At 32.4% G+C, this 22867-nt stretch overlaps 1 protein-coding gene and 1 pseudogene across 1 annotated transcript; both read right to left on the reverse strand.

Moving 5' to 3' along the window:
- Positions 1–1809: 1809 nt before the first annotated feature.
- On the reverse strand, positions 1810–4785 carry LOC105619444 (annotated as a pseudogene).
- Positions 4786–6640: 1855 nt separating this feature from the next.
- Positions 6641–17931, reverse strand: LOC105619344 (tyrosine 3-monooxygenase). Its single transcript, XM_012200864.1, has 7 exons — positions 17863–17931; positions 11323–11434; positions 10890–11012; positions 10538–10597; positions 8479–9298; positions 7182–7545; positions 6641–6808 (listed from the first exon to the last, which is right to left on the reverse strand). Exons 1-7 carry the CDS (start codon positions 17929–17931, stop codon positions 6641–6643), a joined length of 1716 nt encoding a protein of 571 aa, XP_012056254.1.
- Positions 17932–22867: the final 4936 nt, after the last annotated feature.

Genomic DNA, 22867 nt, shown 5'->3' on the forward strand with positions numbered 1-22867 from the left:
AAGTATNTATATTNTTCTGTATNTTTACGTTAGTAATATANATTACTTATTAGTTTACGTACTACTAGTAAATAAATAATATATATATAGTATATATTCTCTCTCTCTCTCTCTCTCTCTCTCTCTCTCTATATATATATATATATATATATATATATATATATATTATATATATATTTGATGATTTTTTCATTGATGAAAATACTACATCTTACGTTAACAATTGACAAGCTGATATATGATACCATGTATTTGACAACATATATTTAATTAAATAAACCAAAAAAATAAGATAATTTACTTATATTTAATGTATATTTAAACTATTTAAAGTATTTTCACTTACCGAATCAACTAAAATACACTCTGCTACAATTCCACTATTTTCCGTTTTACACGTTTTATCAATTCATGTTGCAATTAAACTCATCGAATAACGAAAAGAATGCATAGTTCTAACTTGAAATACAAAATGTTTCACGGAATTATCTATTGGCAATTAATTTTTTTAGCCTAAGATCAATAGATCGAACACGCACACGAGACACTAGCGATAAAGCACAGCAAACTTATTAGTACGATTGAATGATAAAAAAACGGAAGAAGATAGATCGGCTGATTGCGCGTCTGTCACATGAATGGCAATAGTTTCATTTCGAATTCGCGGCTTTGTGAACCGCCGCGGCTCTTGGTCTTAGCGCGACTGTCTCGCCCCATTCTCTTCTGGCGGCTCGCGAGTCTCGCTGGTTCCCTTATTGCTCTTAAGCCATGTACATGCGGTACCCGCTTCCGGTACAGATGTGTGCGCAGACGAAGGTCGAGATTTGAAACGGCCGATGTCCCTCCGAAGCTCAGGAACGTGCCGTCTTCGCGTCGGGATATAATTGGAATGGACGTACGCGCCGCGACGCGATGGGCAATCGCGATGTAACCAATGTTTCCTAGAAACGCGGAAATTTTGCCAAATGCATCGATTGAATCGCGATAGTAGACAATTTTATAAGTAATTATATTGAATCATTTTTAATAAATGCTATATAAAGTTAATGGACTCGATTAGTAGATGAAATGACAAAAAATTTTAAATATTAAGCTTTTAAATGACATGTACAGTAAATATAAAACCTTTCTTATTAATTTTTTATAAACAACAAATTTATTTAGAGTCGCACGTATTATTAAGAGCTTACTATTTAAATCTGAATCAGTGCCACTTGATAATCTCAGTGATTATCCATTCATTTAGATGTAGAGAGTAATATTTAAAATTTTTATCATTTGTCCGGTAGTTGAGTCAAGTCCACTGACTATTTACTAACTGGTATATTTATCTTATACAATGTTTTTGTAAGTATATATTAGTTGTCTTCTTGTGAGAATTTATAACGAATAAAAATTTAAAATTAAATGCAAAGATTTATCTAAATTTGTAAAATACTAAAAATTACATTTTTTGAACGCAAGATTTTCTATTTAATAATAAAATTATTAGATATATGGTATGTGTGCATGGATGCACGAAATGAATAGTGCAATATATAACTTTATAGATATTTATATTTTATTAGGTGTTAATAGAAAATTAGAAATGAAGAAAAGAAGAAACATAAATTTACTCCTAAAAAAGATATGTCAATAAAAATAAATAAATGTTGTTCCTATGTAAAAATTAATAATAAAATACAGAAAATCATCAAATAATAATTTACTATAATTTTAAAATTATTTTCATATTACATTAAGATGAAGACGTAGATCTCTGCGTTTATCGACAGCTTTGTACTTTACTACTGCAGGTACTTTGTTCGTTTAGAGGAGCCACGTGTTGGTAGATTCGAAAATTTCTTCCTTTTCGACTTCGTCAATCTATTCTCGGTGTCGTTTTGATGCCTCTGGGCAACCACCAAAAAACCAGTTTACAACTCGCAGTAAGACTGGTTTAACCCGATCTGAATAACGATCAATTAATTTCAGAATTTTTCCAACTTTAAATTACATTTATTTGCTGTAATAATTATTATAATTGATCATATTTTTTTTAAATAAACATTTCCAATAAGCTCTTGCATTTTAACGTTGTAATTAAACATATTATTTATGGGAAAGTTATCATCTGGGAAAAATTATCATCTGAATACAAGATTAAAAGTATAATAATCTTCATAAAAATATATATATTACGATTAATTGTTTTTAAAAATGATAAAAATACTAAAAAATATAATTAAATTTATATCAAAGTATTCTATATTAAGTATTCCTCGTGCGATAATTTTTTTCAAAATAGATTATTTTATTTTCAATTGGATTTTACTATTGGATTTATTGAATCCTACATCACGTACCATTTGTAATCGATGAATTTTCATAACAATCATGAGTAAAACTTTTTGCATCATGAGGAAATCGATAGTTTTTTTTTTGAAGTCCATCATGTCGCTTTGTGAATAGTTTTCCTGTACCTAATAAATTGATAATTTATTTTTATTTAATAATACACGGGTATGAAATGGTATACTAATATAAATTACCATAACGAAAATCCATTTGCTTGTTTATGCTCATTGTCACGCAATCTTTATTTGACTGACATCGAGAAAGAACTGCAACTTCTTCGTGTTTCTGAAAAACACGTTAGCTTGTAGATAATAAAATTTAGATTATAAAATATAAAATGCTATTTAAAGAATAATTACAATATGATAATTAATTCAGAAATAATAATAATATTATATTTATTACATTATATTACAATATAATATAATAATTACACGCGCATGTACACATACCATACAATCAAAATTTTGTTTAGTCTGCATTTTTTTATTAGTATCGATGTTGCTTATGTTCTCCTGTTTTTGAGATGTTTTGAATTTCCTAAAACATTATAATAGCATCTCGAAAAATTGTGTTTTTTGCTATAAAATTCTTATTTGCTTTCCTGCAGCTATCACCAATATTTGTTATAATTTTTTTAAAAAATGAACATAATTTCTCAAATTAAATTTCATCGGAAAGTTTTCACTATTAATACATTATTACTAATATAACTATTCTTGATAATCATTACTTTCGCACATCAGTTTATACTTGGTATCATTCTTATCAATTTCTGAAATCGTGTTGGAATCTGTCTTCTTATTTAAAGAATTTTCTTGCTGCGAATCAATATTATTTTTTAATTTATCCGCCGACGTTGTGCACGTTGTTTTCAGAATAGTATCCTGTAGGACTACATTGTCTTTTTTGCATTTCTCATCGATTATTGTTATCTGCTGTGGCTTGTTACTATAAGTATTGATATACATATTTTTATTAAGTATATATTCTATAATAATAATTATATTGCTGCATGAATTCTTGTATAAAGATATAGCTATTCCTAATATAAAAGATACATGCTATTAAATGCTTGATCATTTGCATTCTTCATATATTAACTAAATGATATTTTAAAGATAAGGACGTAAAAGGTCAAATGAGTGATATGATGTGTCTTCTTTATCGAAAATATGTAATTTTCGATGTATTAAATTTCATTTCATCAATAGTCTGACAGTGATGTAATTATGTAAGTTGATATGATAATTCTATTTCATATGACATATACATACGCGGTTATCATTGCATTGGATTCCGACATATCATTAATCGCATTTTGATGATGACGTTTATGTCGATGATGTTCATGTTTTCCATCGATAGTGTGCTTTGCGCGAAATTTCTTACTTTTGTATTTTCTATATATGAAATTCTTATATATTATTTATTAGAACATTAATATTTGTATAGTAAAATATTAAATATGAATATATATCATATCTTTTATATAGATCATGCTTTCATAAATTATTAGCTGATTTATCTTCATAAATAGAAAGACTAAGCAAAAATATAACTGACTTTATTGATTTATGATTATCGTTATCCAAATTCGTTTTGTTAATGTATTTTTGACTATTTCTTGTATCTTTTTCGTATATTTTTCTGTATAGTTCTTGTATTCTTAGTTCTTTAGTTTTATTTTCATATCTCGCTTTTATCTTTTCATATTTAATTTCATCTGTATTTAAGGCAAACTTTAATCCATTTGCAACAGTATCTATCAAGATGCAACATACTCTTCGAGCATCTAAAAAAACATAAAATGTAATATAATTTATTTATAACATAATTTATAACATAATTTATTTATACATTATAAGAATTTATGTCAGGTTGTTGAATTTAATACACTTCATTTTATTTTTTTCTCTTTGTGGTTTAATAAATAAGTAAAGCTCAACAGAAATATAAATCTGAAAGCCCTAAAAAATTTTTCTTTTTAGCTTAATTAAAATAGAATATATTGAAATCTTGAATGGATTACTGTAACTAAAAATACAAATCTGTAATATTTTAATGATAAATTGTGGAAGTTTATGGTTAGAAAAATGTTCTTGTAATGTGATTACATAAAATCGTAATTATGTTCGAAAGTCAATCAAAAATTATAAACGATGATAAAAATTACAAACGGTGATAAAAGTTCTTTCTTTCTCTCTCTTTCTTTTTTCTTCTTTTTTTCTCCTTTCACTTGACGTTTTTTTCTTTTCCTACTTACATGAACGTGACTTGGGCACGTAATACAAAACGATGCCACACAACATTAACGCGATTAACGAGAGTCGCTTCAGGTAGGTGATCCACTCAAGCATGCAGAATTTCTCGTCGAAATAACCTGATGAATAAAGAAGGAAGTCACTTGAATGACGAGAGAAGATCACTTTCTCTTACCATATTCATTTTGCGATTTGGCGTACACGCATTGCGTAGCAAACGCGACGGTGAGGACTATAAATTTCATGATAAAAATTAGATGCATTTGTTTAAGTATTATTTTTCATTATTATATTTTATTCATTAATCTATTCTGGATAAAAGAGAAAAAGAAGAAAGAATTTGAGTGACACATGCATTCTGAAGCGATGTTCGTCACAACATAAGAGGCAATTTCACTTCGTTTCAAGTATTTTCAGTTATGTTGAACTTACGCCTTAATTATGCTTGATGAACGGCTAATATGGCCATAAGGCAATAATTACATCACGCATTTATGGGATTTTTCATTTTGTTATTATAGATGTATTGCGTAAAAAGATAATGACACGTATAAGATTCATATCTTAATTTTTTATTATGCTCTGAGTACTTTACAATATAATACAAAGGAAACATGTCATAAGTAAGACCGTCTTTACTACAATCTAACAAGGGTGAGTTACATGCACGTACACGTACGAGAAAAATATTTCATACGGATCGATGCGATAACATAGCGTGCGCAAGCGAGAACTCGCACTACTCGCTAAATAATATTATCTTTCTAAAGCAATATAAGTCACTTCGTGACTTCTGGAATTGTTTGGGGACTATTATCTCCAAAGAGGTCGCTCGAACAAAAAGCGATACAGCGCCCAAATGCGAACTATCTAAATAAGAACACAACTTAAAAATATTCTTTACGAAATACTGTTTAATTCGATGTAGGTAAATTCTAAATTAAGTGCGACAAGCCAATAAGAACATTTACTGAACGGTCACTTCTTATCGGCTAAATCCGGGAAAACCACCCAACGAGACTCCATACAGCCACCGTATGGCAATTAATTCGCGAAAGAAGAGAATACTGTACGCTCAAGTTTGAACAACAAATTCTATCGCGATGAGGAATCAATCCCGCGAATTCTACAAATTCTACAAGACTACGATATAATTTTTAGCTACAACCATCTCGCGTTATAACTTTTTGCTAAATAGACTATACTACGAATTATCGAGGCAGATGCCAGTGTCTGCTGGATGAAGTAAATTCATGTATATATAACATAACGTACTAACATAATAATACAATATAATAGAATAATAATAATTAATAATTAATAATAATATAATAATATTTAGAGAATTTTTCATATGCATGTACGCGCAATTATTGATAAAAAAAGACAATGCTATTCTATTTATTCAAAGATAATCTTATAATATGTATTTCCGCTCATTTGATGATGTCTTAAGAACAAAAGATTGGACTGTCACAATTTACTTAATTAAGTTGTATGATTATCTTGATGAAACGTAACACAATACAAGCTGACATTCGCGTGCATCAAAGTAGAGTAAAATCACTGTTTATAATCCAGTTTATAATCAGATTCACTGTTTGTAATCAATGCGCGTACACGCGTATAACAACGCAAATGAACGACTTTATACACGAAATGAAGGACGAATTACGCAATAAAAATTATGACAATGAGATGATATGCTCCACCGAACCTGGAAGCTGAAGTTTCGATGCAATTCAAAATATTTTTCTTATTTAAAACAAATAACTCTTTCGCGATGGTCTTATAACTTCCTTAAAATTACTGATACGCTTTCGAAATATATCATTAAAAGACTCATTAAGCTCTATTACAATTATTAGGAAGAACGTTTTTTATAGTATAATTATCTGCTATTCTTTGATAGATTATCGAAAATTATTGTCACCAAAGAGTTTAAAGATTATTTAATTGGCTAAGCGATTGATTTCGAGGTTCGATGGTTCGCAAAAGGAATAATCGAATCGTAAACGAAAACGCGGAAGTTTTCATCCTTACGCAAATTGTCTCGCTTTCATTTTGTTGACGGCATTTGTAAGGTGGGTCATCTCGGTATTGAGTTGGGAAATCATATCCTCCAGTCTATCAACACTGTCAAGGACTTCGACGCGTTGCGTATGCGGATTGAACCTGACCTCGAATGGCCGGCTCATAGTGGCCACCTGTAAGAGAAATCAAGGTTCATGACTAAGTTTATCCTACTAAAGTGAGAAATAACAGATAGCGGAAGTGAACAGATTACTATTCTTTATTTGCAACAAATGGAAATAAAAAATATTGAAGAAATTAAGAACATAAAAAAGAAGATTGATCTATTTCGATTCTAATATTTTTGAATTTATCGATAAGTGTACATATAGCAAGAATTGAAAACTTTGGCAAATTGTAGAAAAAAAAAATTTAATCTGAAAATATTTAAATTTAATTCGAAATTCATTTCACGGCTTAGGTAATATTGAACACAAAGTAAAATTGAACACAATTCAAAACGATTTCCTCAAACACATTGGTCATAATTAGCATTTTCATATTTACCCAACGACGGAATTTCTCCTTGGCATCCTCAAAACTCTCGGCCACATAATATATCGGTTGGTATTCTTGATCTTGATATTTCTGGAGAGCGGTAATTGACGGATCGAAAGCTCGATGTTCGCATTTATCGCTCAATGCGTGCAAGAGTTCACCGTAAGCTGACAACAAGCCAGCACCATAAGCCTTGACTTCAGGACCTTCCTTACATAATCCGAATTCAACCGTGAACCAGTAAATAGTTGATAACTTCTCGATTTCTTCATCTGAAGCGCCAAGAGATGCTAATCCAATTTCTTGCGAAAATTGAGCGAAACTTGGATCGGCCAAAAGCGGCATATGACCCAAGAGTTCATGAATACAATCTCTGCAAATAAAATAAAACATACTTAAAGAATATTGCCACGTGCTTGTCTTAAAATTCTCTTAAATTTATCCATTCTATTTTTCTTTATTCGTTTCATATTTAAATTTATTGCTTAGTTAATTTTAAGTGTGAAGATTTATAATTAAATCATTTGCAATTGCACTTTGCAATATTTAAATGCTTAATTTTATATCAGCAGTAGAATTTTAATTGCTTTAAATAAATTGAACATACAAAAATTAATTAAAATCCATCAAATAAATGGTACGAGCTCAAGGAGTTATTCCATTCTTACAATTTGCAAAGCTATCTAGAGTTCTTGGAAATCATACTGTGACGTGGATCGCTACGCGGAGAAACGAGTTCGTAACTGTGGAACTGAGTTATCAACGCCATCGTGTCGTTAAAAGCCAATTAGAGTTCCATTACGAGCTTAGAGAGGCGCAGTAATTCTATTATCATCGTTCTCTGTGTACCACCGGGTGCAGGTTCCCGTCATAACGCAATATCGATTGCCTTGCAGTTTGACATGAAGGGGCAGTCGTGATGCGGAGCCAGAGTGACCTTTAGAATGCCCGATTTTTATGTAAAGATGCGTTACAGCTTTATGCCTTCGAAGCGATATTTTATCGAGTCTCATTATGAACTAGTCATATAAAGTATAATATGTTCTTTTTATCTGCATATTTTATAGCTTATACCGAATCAAAAAAAAGTAAAAAGTTTAAAGTTTTAAAATTTTCTGGACAAGATGATTTGCAAATGGCATGTTCAATATATTTAAATTTAATCTTTATCCATTTTTTAGAATAATCTAAACGTAATAGAAAAAAAGTTGAAAAAAAGTAACTACTCTATTCCAATAACTATTTTTTGGTCCCGATAAATTCGAACTAACGAAAGTAAAAAATGATAAAAATTAGAAGAACTTACGGTTCGGGAGTGTGATACGGGCTGTTGATGTGGCGGACATATTGGGTGCTCTGGAATATTCTGAAGGCAAGACTGGACAAGAAGTCCCGCGCTGTCAAGAGACCGGCGGCCGGTCGAAGAGTGAATCCTGTGCTCTTCTTCAAGAAATCGCTGACTTCCTGCAACTGTGGTATACGATGAGATTCGAAGATTCTCTCCTCTTGCAATTTCTTGAAGACTCTCTGGTATTCCATGCACGCGTGTTTCGGCACCAGATCCAACACAGTGTTGAAGACGCGCGACCAAGTTTCGTTTTCCGTCTCGGTGTAAGGAATAGAAGGTATCGGATCGCCGTACTTGTAAGCGAAAGCGATTTCGGCAATGACCTTGCGACGAGCGCGATACTCTTTGTCGGCGAAGCCTGGATGATTCATGTCGAGATCCGGCTCATACTTAGTCATTAGGTGGTTGCAATTGTCGAGATCGGAGGCGTGACGGGGAAACCAGGGATCTTTGATGCTGACGGAATTGTCAGCGAGCAGGTTTACACCGTCTAAGGCCGAGCTTTGTCGTAGATTTCTAATTAACTGCAACAGGCTCTGTCTGCTCATGTCAATCTTGACCAAGACCTCGAATTGCAGACCCTCCTTCTTGGAGGGCCGTGACTCGACATGTGTGATCGTGCCCTTGAAATTTTCGATTGTCTTTAGGATCCTGCCTAGAGAGCCAATACCCTCTCGCAATCTCAATACCAGCGCCGCTTTCTGCACGTTGTGCTCGCTATCCGGAGATTCGGCTATAGTTTTCGCGAGCACTACTTCCTCCTCGGTTAATCCGGCATCTGTGAAAAATTAAATATCGTCTAGTTTTGCTTGATGACATCAAAAATTTTTCTAAACGAATTCAAATTATCCGTCAAATAATTTTTGTTAAGATTTTCTCTTAAGACATCTCTTAAAAAGATTTTCATCGCAAAGTGACATCGTTCTGTGGGACACTAGAATAACTTATTCGTGCACAATTAAAAAAAAATTAAAATATATAACTTTAATATATATCACAACTCGTCTTTACATCTTGATTATAAATAGTAATTCGCAATTCGTTATTTGTTGTCACACTCTTAATTTGACGACTCGACATTAACAACGATTCGCGAATTTTTTCGATAATAGAGTATCTTTGTTTTTCTATTCGTCTTGATCGAAAAATCAATACGTGTTATACAACTCCTTTGGTTAAACAACAAAGAAAAAATATCACGCAGATATAATTGAATAGAAACATAAACCAATGTCGGCCTTCTCGATCAATTATTAAAGACACTCTCGATATATGTAATCGAAATAATCCATTATCCATAGGAAATGCGCATCATTATTTATCTCACAGTTTTATATAGATTTGACATTTGAGAAAATACGAGCGTTTTGATAATAGATAAAATAAGAAAAACGTAAATTTGACTTATAAAACTTTCTTAGGAGCGATTCTTTTTAGGCATGATTTCTTGCAAGTACCTTAAGTGACTTCCGCGGTAATAATCGGGCAATTCAAAGTCCATTTTCGCATAGCGCTTTGCCGTCACGTCGGAAACAGTACCATCTACTTGGTCGCGGGGGCGGCGGAAAAGTGGCAAAAGTAGCCGTCATTGTCGCGGACGCGGACGTGCGGGTGAGATGGAAGGCAACGCGAAAAGGAATAACCGTGTTACACACACACACAGCGGCCACGCAGGGTCGCTTGTGAAATCTCGAGAAAGGCTCTGCTCCGGTAATACGATTCTAAATGCACAAAGCGGCTTCGGAGGGCGAAGACGGGTTGGAAAAAGACGGAAATAGCTCGGAGATGTAATTCACTCCAAGTGTCGGCCGAGCACTCGCCCTAGTCGACTGTCGACAATGGCGATCGTTTCACCCTCCATTTATCGTTGCCTTCCTATCTTTCCATCGTATACCACGTCACGTGCGTACCCTCTTTTCACGCAATCACCCACTTCCTGTTTTACTTCTATTACGCAATGTGACATTTTGCTAGAACTGGACATAATTATGATCAAAGGGATAGAAGATATACGTACCATCATCATCATCATCATCCGGTTTTCCATCACTGTCTGATGAAGCCTCCGCTTTCGCTTCTGAAAGTTACAAGTTTCGTGCTCATGCCATATATATGCAACATTTATGAATAAACATTCTTGAATACTTGGCGGAAGATGCATTTGATCAATCAATTTCACATTATAGCAAACATTATAAATATTATGCACGGGGATTATTACTACATTGAATAAAATTATTATAAAATAATTAATGATGACACTCAATGCAATTATTATTATTAATCCTATTATTATTATTAATCCTATGCATATCACACCTCCAATTATTCAAACAACATTATAAATTTAACAACATCTAGATACAAACCTTCCTCCTGCACTGCACAAACTAATGATTCCACCTGTTCATCATCACTTGATGAAATATCGATGTAATTTTCTTCTTGTCCTTTATTCTTAGTACAAGTAATTGTCTGATCCGCATTCGTATCTATTCGATAACAAAGAAACACGTCATGCATTAACGTATGCATGCATATACATATATTGTTTCTCTCTGCGCTTGTATGGCATTAGCAAAGAGATATGTTTTATATTTAAAATCTTTTTAATAGTAAACATGTACATTTCTCTAATAAAGGTACGTTCAATATCATAATCTTTTATACAATAAATCATGCGTATATATAGCAAATACAAAAATATTTGTATTAATAAAACATATCTATACATGCGGTAATGGAGATTATATATATGATAGTTAAAAAGAATTAATCATGCCAGACATTCGCAAGACTTACCATTCGCTCGTTGTCGAGCTTCCTCGAGTACACTTTGCTTCGTCTGTTTGACGACGAGCGTTTCAAAACGGGCATCGTCTACGAGAGAACGTCGTCGCGCTGGATATCCGTTCTGAAAATATAAATTAAAAATTCGATTTATATAAAATATCATGATACATTAAATTAAACATATGTAGAAAATTATGATAAATTAAATTAATAAGAATATTACTAAAAATATCTATATCATTTCCGTATAATTAAATTCTGAGTGCTGATGTACTGTTCTATTGTATTTTATCGCTGATGCACAAGCAATTATAGATAGAACTTTAAAGGGCGGATGTCCTTGAGTCAGATTCCGTTTTGTGTGATCTGCTCATGGCCTTTGACATGAGACGAAACGGAAATCTAACTCGTCAATTCGACCAAGTGTCTAAATGTCACTTAAATCATAACGAACAAAAGGCATGGAAATGAATTTTCGCGACTTCCGTCCTGCTGTCGTTGAAGTATAGGAAATGAATTAATTCTATCAGAGATGTAGAAAGAGGTTTGAGTATCGCTCTCGTTCTTAAAAGAAGATAAATTTTATTTTTCTTACTATCGTTCTCTTAGTTAATATACTTTTGCTTATTTTTTGCAATTTGATGAAAAATTTTTATCTAGAGATATTTACCTTTTATTTAGCTACATGAATTTTTCAGCAAAAATTTATTTAGAATTTTATTTGTGAACAAAAAAATTAAATCTGAGTAAATCTTAAGAGACAAAGACTTAAAATAGATGCTTTTACTTGGCGAAAACAGACAAGCATGCATTACCAATCATTCAAATTCCTGACTGTCGCCGCGTTGGAGACCCAGTTGCATTTTCCAGCAAAGTCATCGGTTGGCATAGTTTAGAGAAAGCGTTTAGCAATCTCCCTTAACAACGCGCGTCGTTAAGTGGGCCAAGTACTTTACCGATGGAATAGTTGTCGAGAAATTGCGACACAACGTGATAACACATCGAAGAAACAGCAAATACATGATAAATCTCATCCCAATGGATCGATAAAGTCAAATTAATTAACACCTATCGTAAAGCTGTCCGGAGTTGTCGACTATCCATGTGAATTGCGACTATCGTATGGGAAAGTGACGAATATATGCAAATATTTGTCGACAGCTGATGTACAAGATGGTAATTGTCTTCAAGGGAAAAAGAATGAAACAGCGCGACGATAACTCGGTAATAAACGATGCGAATGTTCAATCGAGCAAACGGCAGGTACTGTAGGAATGTTGTTTCCGACCTTGTAGAATAGCACGAATGTATGGCCGAAGATGCAAAAGAAACGACCTCGAGTTAGCAAGTCGAGTAATTACCCACTATATAGCGGAGGAGTCGTCCGTAGATAAACAGGATCTCTCTTTACACCTTCTTTCATTAATTTTGCTCCGGATATTCTATTTTTCTATTTTTTTAATATTTAATTTTTTTTAATATTCTTGAAAAATTATATAATATAGTACAATACAAGTGACATGTCTTAATTGAAGCATTACAAAATTATGCTTTTCTTTGACTATGTTGCAAGAGGTACTAAAATAATTACTGCAAATAATAGTAGTAGTATAATTAAATCGAGATATAGATGTATTCGTGTGAGTCATAATTTTATAATCATTCATAGTTTCGATTTACCTTATTATCTATTATATAAAAAAGCGTTTCTAACGCGTCTGTAACATAGCGAATGTCAAATGATTACGATACTAATACGATGTAATGCTTTGTGGATAATATATAACCAGGATTGATCATTAAAATCGTATAACTTAGCTCGCTATTTACCTAATTATTCGAATGGATTTTGCTATCTCGATTGATTTTTATCTCGATTGATATCTAACAATCCTAAAAATCATATTTTATAATTATTTTATAATTATTCGTCATTTATGATTCTGTATCAGCGATAATAAAAATGCAGACATTAGTAATAAACTAAGAAGTTATCAAGGAATCTGACATAAATTATCTATTGCGTGATATAGGTAGTATCTTTAATCTATTACTATTATTCAATGATTAATTCAGTTTTAAAATATATCGAAAGAATAAGATTTTTAAATACTTGTTTTTAAATTACTAAAACTTACGTTTAATATTTTTAGAAGTTTTTACGCGAAAGAAAAGAACAAAAAATAATTCCGCAGCAAGTTCCTCGATCTGAACACAGGCATAATTTGAACACGTGCATAAGGGCGATTAAGAGCGAGCGAAAAAGCGCATACCTCGGTGGAACTCCAACGGGCAAATAATTTGTCTTTGAGTATTAATTTGAAACTCATAAAACTGTATAAAATCATATAGTTGAATGCGCGGCCAAGATACATAATGCGCCATATACATCGAAATCTCGCATTAATATAATCCTTCTCACCCTGGAAGGAGAGACAGATTGCTGTGGTCCAGGTAAAATAACCGGCGTTTAAGCAAAACGATTAGCATAGCAAATACGTATAGACGCTAATACGTATATAGACGAATATACATGCAGCATGCGCACGCGAGTTGCATGCGCCGAAGGATAGTTGCGAATGCAACGAGTGCATGTGCAGTGAGTCTCCAAAGGCGAATAACGGGTGCAGCGTTCAGGGCCTTTTTCGCGTATCTTTTTCTTTCTTTCTTAACCGCTCTATACAATCACTTCATATTTATAATATATTCATAATTATCATGTACGAGGCCGGAGATTGATTTTGTAACTGCGACGACATAATCCTGCTTAATATGATCGATCAGCAGTAGCAGCAGCCTTGATACTAAGAGGGTGCTATCAGATCTTATTCCGAACTTGCAAATAAGCTCGCGGTAATTTTGTCATGAATTCGCTGAACGCTCTAATGTTCTATAAGGAGTTTTAGCAAGTGGTCGCGTGAACGGATGCTTCTAGAGCAAGGTGATTGGTTTGAGAAAAACAACCTGTAGTCGTGTGCGTAATAATCATTAGAAGCCATATTAGAATCCAGAACAAAACTATCTAGATTTCGTAAAAAAAAATCGATAATATATTTGCTATAAACTTTAGCTTTAACCATAGCTTTAACTATAATAATATCTAAAAATAATTTTGTTGGCTCATCAAAATAATTATGTAGAACGTTTAAACTGGTTGCTAAAATGTCATAACTTTTTGCAATATTATTCAACATATTTGAAATTCCTATGTAAGTATTTTGATGGTCCAATAAAATTGCTTTCAGATCTGTAGCTACTTAAATTTTTAGATACTTCGGTAAACCTATGTATGATATACCGGTTTTAACATGACTGAAAAGGTAATAAAAAATTTTGAACATGTACAAATTGATTAATTAAGATTCAATTTAGATGAGAATGTGAATCTTTATTTGATTTAGATTATTTAAATTATTCGAATACCCAGAATAACAGAAACGTGAAATAATATTCACATTGGTGACGCGATCGCGGTAGGAAATTTACTCAAGGTCGGTTTACTTTTCACCCCGTGTCGCCGTTCCTCATACGATAACTATCGATCGCGTATAACCGATTCTAGATTCGATCTGGTCCAGTATCTAGATCCGGAGTGTGCGCACGCACGAGTTCCGTTTGAATGAGTCAGACTCGTCATGATCGTCAAATGAATAAAAATCGAAGTTAATAATCGCGCGTAATTTGAAGCGAACAACTGCAATTATATCTGTCTATGTAATCGAGAATATTAAATGTGCCTATAGTTACATGCGTTTACTTCCGAGATTTATCATTTAAAATTAGTAGAAAGTTAACTAGAAAGACACTACTCGCCGGAATTGAAATCGCCAGATACTTTGGCAGATGTTTTCTATGAAATAACCTATAATATATAATTGAAAAGAATTTAGATTATATAAACATTTTTTTAATTTTTAAAAATATATAATATTTATAAAATATGTATCTATATGTATATAGAACTATCAATTTAATTTAATTTTTCATCTGCAATTTTAATATAGTTTTTAATTTCACTGATTAGTAAGACATCACTATCAACGTACACATTAATGATTTCGGTCCATAGAATTTGTGGAGAAAGCGTAAGATTGTCGTCACATCGAAGTAACGTGGTCTCGTATTTGTTTACAGACTGAAGCAAATAATAAATCATACAATGCTTAGAGGAAGTTCGGATATCTTGAAAAGAAAGCACCCAGATTCAAACTCGTCTAGATATTAATCTTAAAAAATATGATGTCATTAGAGAATATCAATTTCTCACTTATCGGTAACGATATCCAATGTACATAACATCATGTTAAATTATGCATGAATGGGGAAGGTAAATTCAGAGAAAATTCTGCGAATCTACGAATCTCTTCGATTAGCATTCGAACTCACAAACAAACATTAGCGATTTGTAAACTGTTTGTACTAGTAATACTTTTGCATCAATAAATCTCGATTGTTTGAGAAAGTCACGTAGAAGCTCAAAGTCGATTACGATGTATGTTTAACACGATTATTAAAGAGATAAATATGATATATCGCGTGAGAAATGAGATATAGATCTTGCCGATTATTTTTGCACTGTTGCAAAATTTCGCATTGTCATTATAAATACACGTACGGAGAAAAAAAAGAGCGAATAACCTCGTAAAAGTATTGATTATGAATTGTCATATGACTTATTGGACGTGAATAGATAGAAACAGAATCGGCCTTGCCATCGTAATCCATGATGCGTTATACACGCGACGGAAAAACGCAGCAACCTCGAAAAAGTATCGATTAAAATTTATTAGTGTGCGATCTTAAGGAAAAAATACAGTTACGTGATGAACGACGAGTTCTCGCGAGCTATAATTTGCAAAGCAGACGGATATATCTACAGTATATATTAAAAAATTGTTACACGTCGATTTCAGTTAATATTACATACTCGAGAATGACTACAGTCAATAATTGTAAGTTTCAGCAAACGATAAAACCGTTTTACAGTTATTTATTCCTATCTTGTTATTATACTTATCGCCATAGAATATATGCAATACAATTTTATTCGTCAAATAGAAATAGAAGTGCAAACTTTTACGACAGAAAGGGGGGGTAGTGCGAAAATGATTTTGCATAATATTTGGCAAAAAGGAAAGATGCTGAAAGATTTGTCTTTCGTCATGAGAATCGCCGGTTTCTCTCAACCGCTTCCTATAATCGAACAGCTGATGACTCGTGACCGACTACTTCCTCATAATCTTGTTGGACTTATGCTTCTTCAGCAGATTAAATTTTTCGTGCTCGCTGTAAGTGCCATAGGTCTTGTTGCATCAGTTGTTTGACTCGAATCGATGAGTCTTGATCTTATGCTAATTTATGACTTCGAGAGAAAGAAAACTCTCTATTATGAACTCTCTATTATGAACAGATTTGCAATGGCCGAATAACATTAAGATTTTTTGTCAATTATTCTGCAATGCAATTGAAATGTTTGTGTACTATTTATATGTTTTACATAAATTTATTTAAGATATTTTTTTTATTATTCTAACAAATGGCTAGATTTGACGAATAATTTAAAAATATCAAAAGTTTGTTCCAGACCGGTTTTGAATTATTGAAGAATACGTGAAAATATATCTAGAATCAAACCCAAAATGTGACCTCGACAATTAAATATTCATTAATATGACATTGTGACAAGGTCAATAACTTGCGTAAACAGCGCATTTACTTTCTCTGCGAAGACTCTTCTCCATTTCGCCGAGCCTACGTGAAAATTTCACTTGCGTTCGTCTCCGGTTATTAAGATTGAGAAAGAGCGGAACCGACACACATGCATCTTTAAGCGATTTTCTGACGCAATTTTTTTACACATTTCGAAATGTGCCGTTAACTAGAAAAATCTCGAGAACTACAAAAGCAAACATGAAACACTCACTACGTATAGAAATTGTACAATTAAGCCAGAGTATGGCGTAGTAGCCATGAGACACTCATGTCTTTGTAATGAATGCAAAGTGCACGTAATTTCATATAATTCGATAAATAATATACTGTTGCATGTACAACAAGATCAAATTCTGCAATTACGTTTGTCGAAATATATGAATTCACGTTAAGAAACTAGGATGACATTTTCAGCGACATTCGTACATATAATATTCGGTGATTTAAATGAACGACTGAATTCGCGCGCTTTCTAAGATCTTTATGATCGAACCTGTTGCTTTTAACATGAATAGAACAATAGAAGTACTTTGACAGTAGCAAATGTAAAAATTTTTTACAAATAGAGTGACAGATTTATCAAACGATTTTTTTATTAAGAAACATAAATATATATAAAGAACAGAATACAGAAACAAAGTAGTATTTTATATAAAAACATTTTTTATATAAAAAATATTTAATATTTTACGTTTTTATTTTGTACTCATCTAAAAATTATATTTATTTAAAAGTTTATTTTTTGTATAACTGACACTTTCAAAATTCTCTCAATTTTTGCAATACTTTTTAACAATTTTTGAATTACTTTTATCATTATTTTAAAATAAGACTTACCTCAATACTGTAAGATTTCTTTATGGCGAACATTTCACGATTCTTCTGAGCGGCTGCGACTGCCATCATATCTTCTTTATCACTCCTTTTTCTAGCGATTAATTTAGGTACTTTTTTCTTTGTTCGATGATCAATCGACTTGGGTGTCTTTCAATCGTCAGTCCTCGGCCTGATAGTGCTCACTGGACAATGCAGTAGATGATGTGCGTGAGCTCTTCACTGCCGCTTGTGAGAAATTACACGAATGGATTCCTCGTTGAGCGCGCGTTTTTCGACTTTAATATCCCGATGTGTTTCGGCTACGTCCTCTTCAGCCTCGATCCGTCCGATCTGCTACGGTTCGACTACGATAAACGACGAGGACGTCGGCGACGACAACGAGCCTCTACTACTTAAGTCCACTTTGGACGGAGCGTACGAGCGAATGCGTCTACGGGGCGGATTGCCGCCGCATATAAACGTTGCCTCCCTTCACCGCCTGCTAATGTCGGGGTCAGGGGTGCCCCCACCCTATCGTCGTTTCGGGTGGTCCACCAGCAGCAGCAGCAGCTACCACCACCGCCGTCGCTGCCGTCACAGCGCCGCTAGCACTGTCATTGACGAAGACCACGACGATCATGAGGGGATTCCTTGCTAGTTGCTGATACTTTCGTATCTCGTATTGGATATCCTATAGGGCACTATTGCACACCTTTCATTCACGATAACGGAATGTCCCATTACGCAGGCGATGATAAGAAGTTATCAAATAGGGGTTCTGAACGTAGTTACAAATAATTGGTCTTTCTCCACGTATTGTTGAATTTGCATGTTCAGTATAATGCTTCACAGAGAATAACGCATTGTCTGAGAATTTCTTGAACAAGAATATATTGAATACAAATATACAAATATATTATCTTGATCGATTAAGATTAATTACATTTTAAATTAATAAGAATAATTGCTAAAATAGTTTCAAGAAAGTTTAAATAATTCTTGGTTCTTCGTTGCTAAAAAAAACGTCATTATGAAAAATGTGTCTTTCAAAATCGATATGGAAACAAACTTTGTGCAGAACAAGTGAAATGAATGATCAAGTTACCAATATCGTTTTCTGAATTCGGCGTATTTATAACTTGTGCTTAAAATAGGATATTTATCTCGGTGAATTGACTTTTCCGAAAAGGAGATATTTAAAAATGTAATGATATAAATTATTATATAATTATTATTATATAATTATTATTATATAATTATGTAGATTATAAAAAAAAATTATTATACGTGTACATTTAATTTTAGAAATATCTATAATCAACTTATATACAGTTTTTAAATTTTGTCTTTGCAAACGGAGATAACTATGTACTATATAATATTATGTACTATATTATATAATATAGTAAAAAGAAATCCCATTATTTTTCCATTCAATTTCATGCAAAAATAATGGATTTCTTTTTACTATACCTAATATAAAATATAAATTATAGAATATTAAATTTGAAAAGCGTGCAGCATAAATCGGCAGGGACTTAGTTTAATTTTGTAAATAGTCATGCATCTGTTAAAGTTATCCAATCTTGACAGATTTAGTACAATCTGGAGAATAATGTAGAGAAGATTAAAGGAAATAAAAACGTCAATTTAAATGAATAAAAAAGAAATATAATATATATATATATATATATATATATATATATATATAACAATGAAGAAAAGTACATAATAAAACAGAATAAGTTTTAACAGAATAAGTTAACAGAACAAGTAACAAAAAAGAGCTATATTATAGAAACACAGTGAAGTAAATAAATGCACAAATTAAAAGTAAAGATTTCTGAAACTTTCCCGGTTCTCAAATTTGCATAGAATTTTAGTTCAACACTGCATCGCAAAGCTCGGTAAGCTTAGATAAATTAAACAAGCAGTTTTTACCTTATAGTTAAAAAAAAAGATACGTAGGTAATTTACCACTTGACGTCGTTTTTCCTCTAAGTTTGCGTAAACTATACATTAAAGGTCAAACCGCGCGCGGTGATCAGTTTTGCGTCCGCGTCGCGTCGTCGGAACTAACTCTTCGCAAATGACGTTCACGCGATTTCGCTGTACGCTCAATCCTCGGCAACAATCCTGCTAATTCGATCGTCACTTCTATGCGTCAACGCGTTCACGTATGCACGTAATGCACGCATGCACGCATGAGGCGAATGATCGCGCGTGCAATCGAGTGATCGTTCGGAGAAAGATCTTACGAGAGAAAAGGCACGTGTTCGTTTTTTTATGGCTTTCTAAAAATATAACTGCGAACGATCCGGCCTCTGACGTGCGTTTATCGACAATGGTGCATTTGGTAGGCGTGTCAACATTATTATAATGAATATTTAATAGTGGCGACATGATCGCCAATATCGTTAAAAACCTGCTTTTCATATACATAATAATACGATATATACATCATAAGCGTAAATGAAAACAGAAAAATATTGAATTTATATATGGATAACGTTGTGCAACAGAGATCCAGAGACTTCGGAAATTTGATTATTCTTGATTAATAGTCGCGCGAGATCATTCAAATACAATAGCATTCCTAGAAAAACTTATCGATTGAAACTGAAGATTGATGAGAAGGAAATCGTGTATGTTATTTAAATCAATGCTCGAAAAAATACCTCTAGATATCTGGCACACAAAAACGCCACGAACTTTTTTCCACACCTAATATATAATGCATAGACATTAATAAATTAAAATAGTAACGTTCGATCGTTGTGAAGATTCAGAAATAATACACAAGAACGATTTAAAAATAATCCTATAAAAATTTATATCTAATGAAATTAATGCGAAAGAAATGACTGTATTATACAAAATTGTTTGATATTAGTAGCCTTATATATTGGTATTCGATTCTTCGTTTCGATTCGATTTTTCGTTTGTTGACAAACAAATTTTAATATTGGATCTTTCCAAACATTATGGAAATGATGCATAATATTTTTAACCGATGGATGATCGTTCCGTGACGATCCATCAATTTATTGGCATGTTTATGAAATTTCCTCAGACGTCATTCAGGTATGGTAGGAGCGCATGTCGACGTCACGAATCGCGTCGCTTGAAGGCACGAATAACTGGGGACTCCCGAGTGGCCGACTTGAATTCTACCGATCTTCTTAGCAGCCAATCCGGTTCCAAAATGTGGATTCCCAGACTGGGAGTTTCCAAGAGTAATCTTCCGAGCAAAAGAGCCGTTCGTAGTATCGATGAATCATGTTCCTAATAACGCGATAATGCAATCCGTGGACGCATTAGTGCTTTCACTTTGCATCATAAACATTCTTTACTATATCAGGGGAAGTACGCTGTAATGTGGACTTTACGCTATCTAAACAAATAAGTTATGCAGTTAATGATGTATGATTAGTTTTAAATAAATAGGTAAATATGTTTATTTTGTTCTATGATTTAAATTTTTTTATAATAAAATTCTGTTTACAGAAACAGCACAAATATTACAAGATCTATAATTTCGATTCTACAATGTTTAAAAAAAAATTTATTAAGAAAAAGCGAAACACTTATGTGTTTTATTTTAAAAAAATATATAGCTGACTACAATAAAAAGTACTGTTAATCATGAAAATTTACAAAATTTTACAGAAAGAACACAAATATATGTAAATTTCGTTATTTTTCAAACGCTAATTTAACATTTTAAGAATCTTTATTTTAGACCGCATATATGAGAAACACAATCAATATTAGAAATTTAAAATGTCTATTATGATCGAAGCTGGATCTTTATTGCTTTGAATAATTCAATCTTGAATTACTAATATGTACTTGTATATTATAGTCTTTTCGAATTGCGCGCCGAATTGTTTTTCCGGATTTATAAACTTATTAACATTTTACTTAAATCGGTTTATTCCCATTTATTCATGATTATGCAACTAGATATTTGCATTATTTATCGCTTTTATTGTATAAAAATACTATGGAATTATCTTCTTCATGTATAATCAACAATGTCTACGCATATATCTTTCTTATTAATTGATAGCCCATATCGATTGCTTGATGACCCTTGAGAGTAAAGCGATTAATATGTCGATGTGTTTATTAAATAGCCAATATATATCTGCATTTATTCCTAGAAAAATTATATAAATAATAACGGAAACAAAATAGCAGTTAAATAATTGAGCCACTGCTATTCGAGATTTGTAAAGATGATGATAAAAAAACTTAAGCAATAATCGAATTGATCAATCACAGAAGAGACCATAAGACTGTAACATAAGCAGTACTAAATTCAACATTTTGATTTCCTTACTGTTTATGACTTAGTTCAGTTTTATTGTATGCAGTAAATAGATCTACATTTTTTATTTGTTATTGCTTATGTTATTGTTTTATGTCTCGCTGTGATTGACTGATTCGCTTGTTTAAGTCTGCTTTGCATCTTTCTGTGTTATAGCTTTTAATTTTGGACATCGGCGTTTATGTCTATTTTTTCTTTTTTTTAATGGAGATAGAAATAAAAGGAAGGCGTATAAACGTCACCACACTTCAAGTTAATGCTCATTGTTAGATTTAAATCAATGGTATATATCTATATAGAAATACGTAAGTAGTAGGACGTAAGCAATATATTTTATTTGCTATTGCTTATGTTCTCTACTTGTTTTATGTCTCACTGTGATTGGCCGATTCTGCACTTACGTTTTACTGCCTTATACTTTTCTTTATGTGACCTTACAAATGAACAGCATTAAATTAAATAATTAATAATTATAAATAAAATAATAATTAACGAGATTTGAAAACGAAATATAATTATGAAAAATAGAACAAGAGTTTAAATTTGAATGTTTAAACTTTGGTTTAAATATTCCGATTATGTATTTTAAACTTTCTGCATCTGAAAGACTTCGCTAAACTCAAAATGTGATTAATAATTGATCTCATCTTAAAAATTATTAAACTAACAATAAGTAACTTTCGACTGTGTGTC

The sequence above is a fragment of the Atta cephalotes genome, assembly GCF_000143395.1.
Source record: "Atta cephalotes unplaced genomic scaffold scaffold00021, whole genome shotgun sequence".
In the NCBI taxonomy this organism is placed as follows: Eukaryota; Metazoa; Arthropoda; class Insecta; order Hymenoptera; family Formicidae; genus Atta; species Atta cephalotes.

Excerpts from the sequence above, each read along its gene's own strand:
- LOC105619344 (XM_012200864.1), bottom strand. The coding sequence starts at position 17,931 with ATGATGGCAGTCGCAGCCGCTCAGAAGAATCGTGAAATGTTCGCCATA. Across the intron at positions 11,435-17,862 it reads AGAAATCTTACAGTATTGAG|AACGGATATCCAGCGCGACG; the intron begins GTAAGTCTTATT and ends TTATATTTTCAG. Across the intron at positions 10,598-10,889 it reads TTGTGCAGTGCAGGAGGAAG|AAGCGAAAGCGGAGGCTTCA; the intron begins GTTTGTATCTAG and ends TGTAACTTTCAG.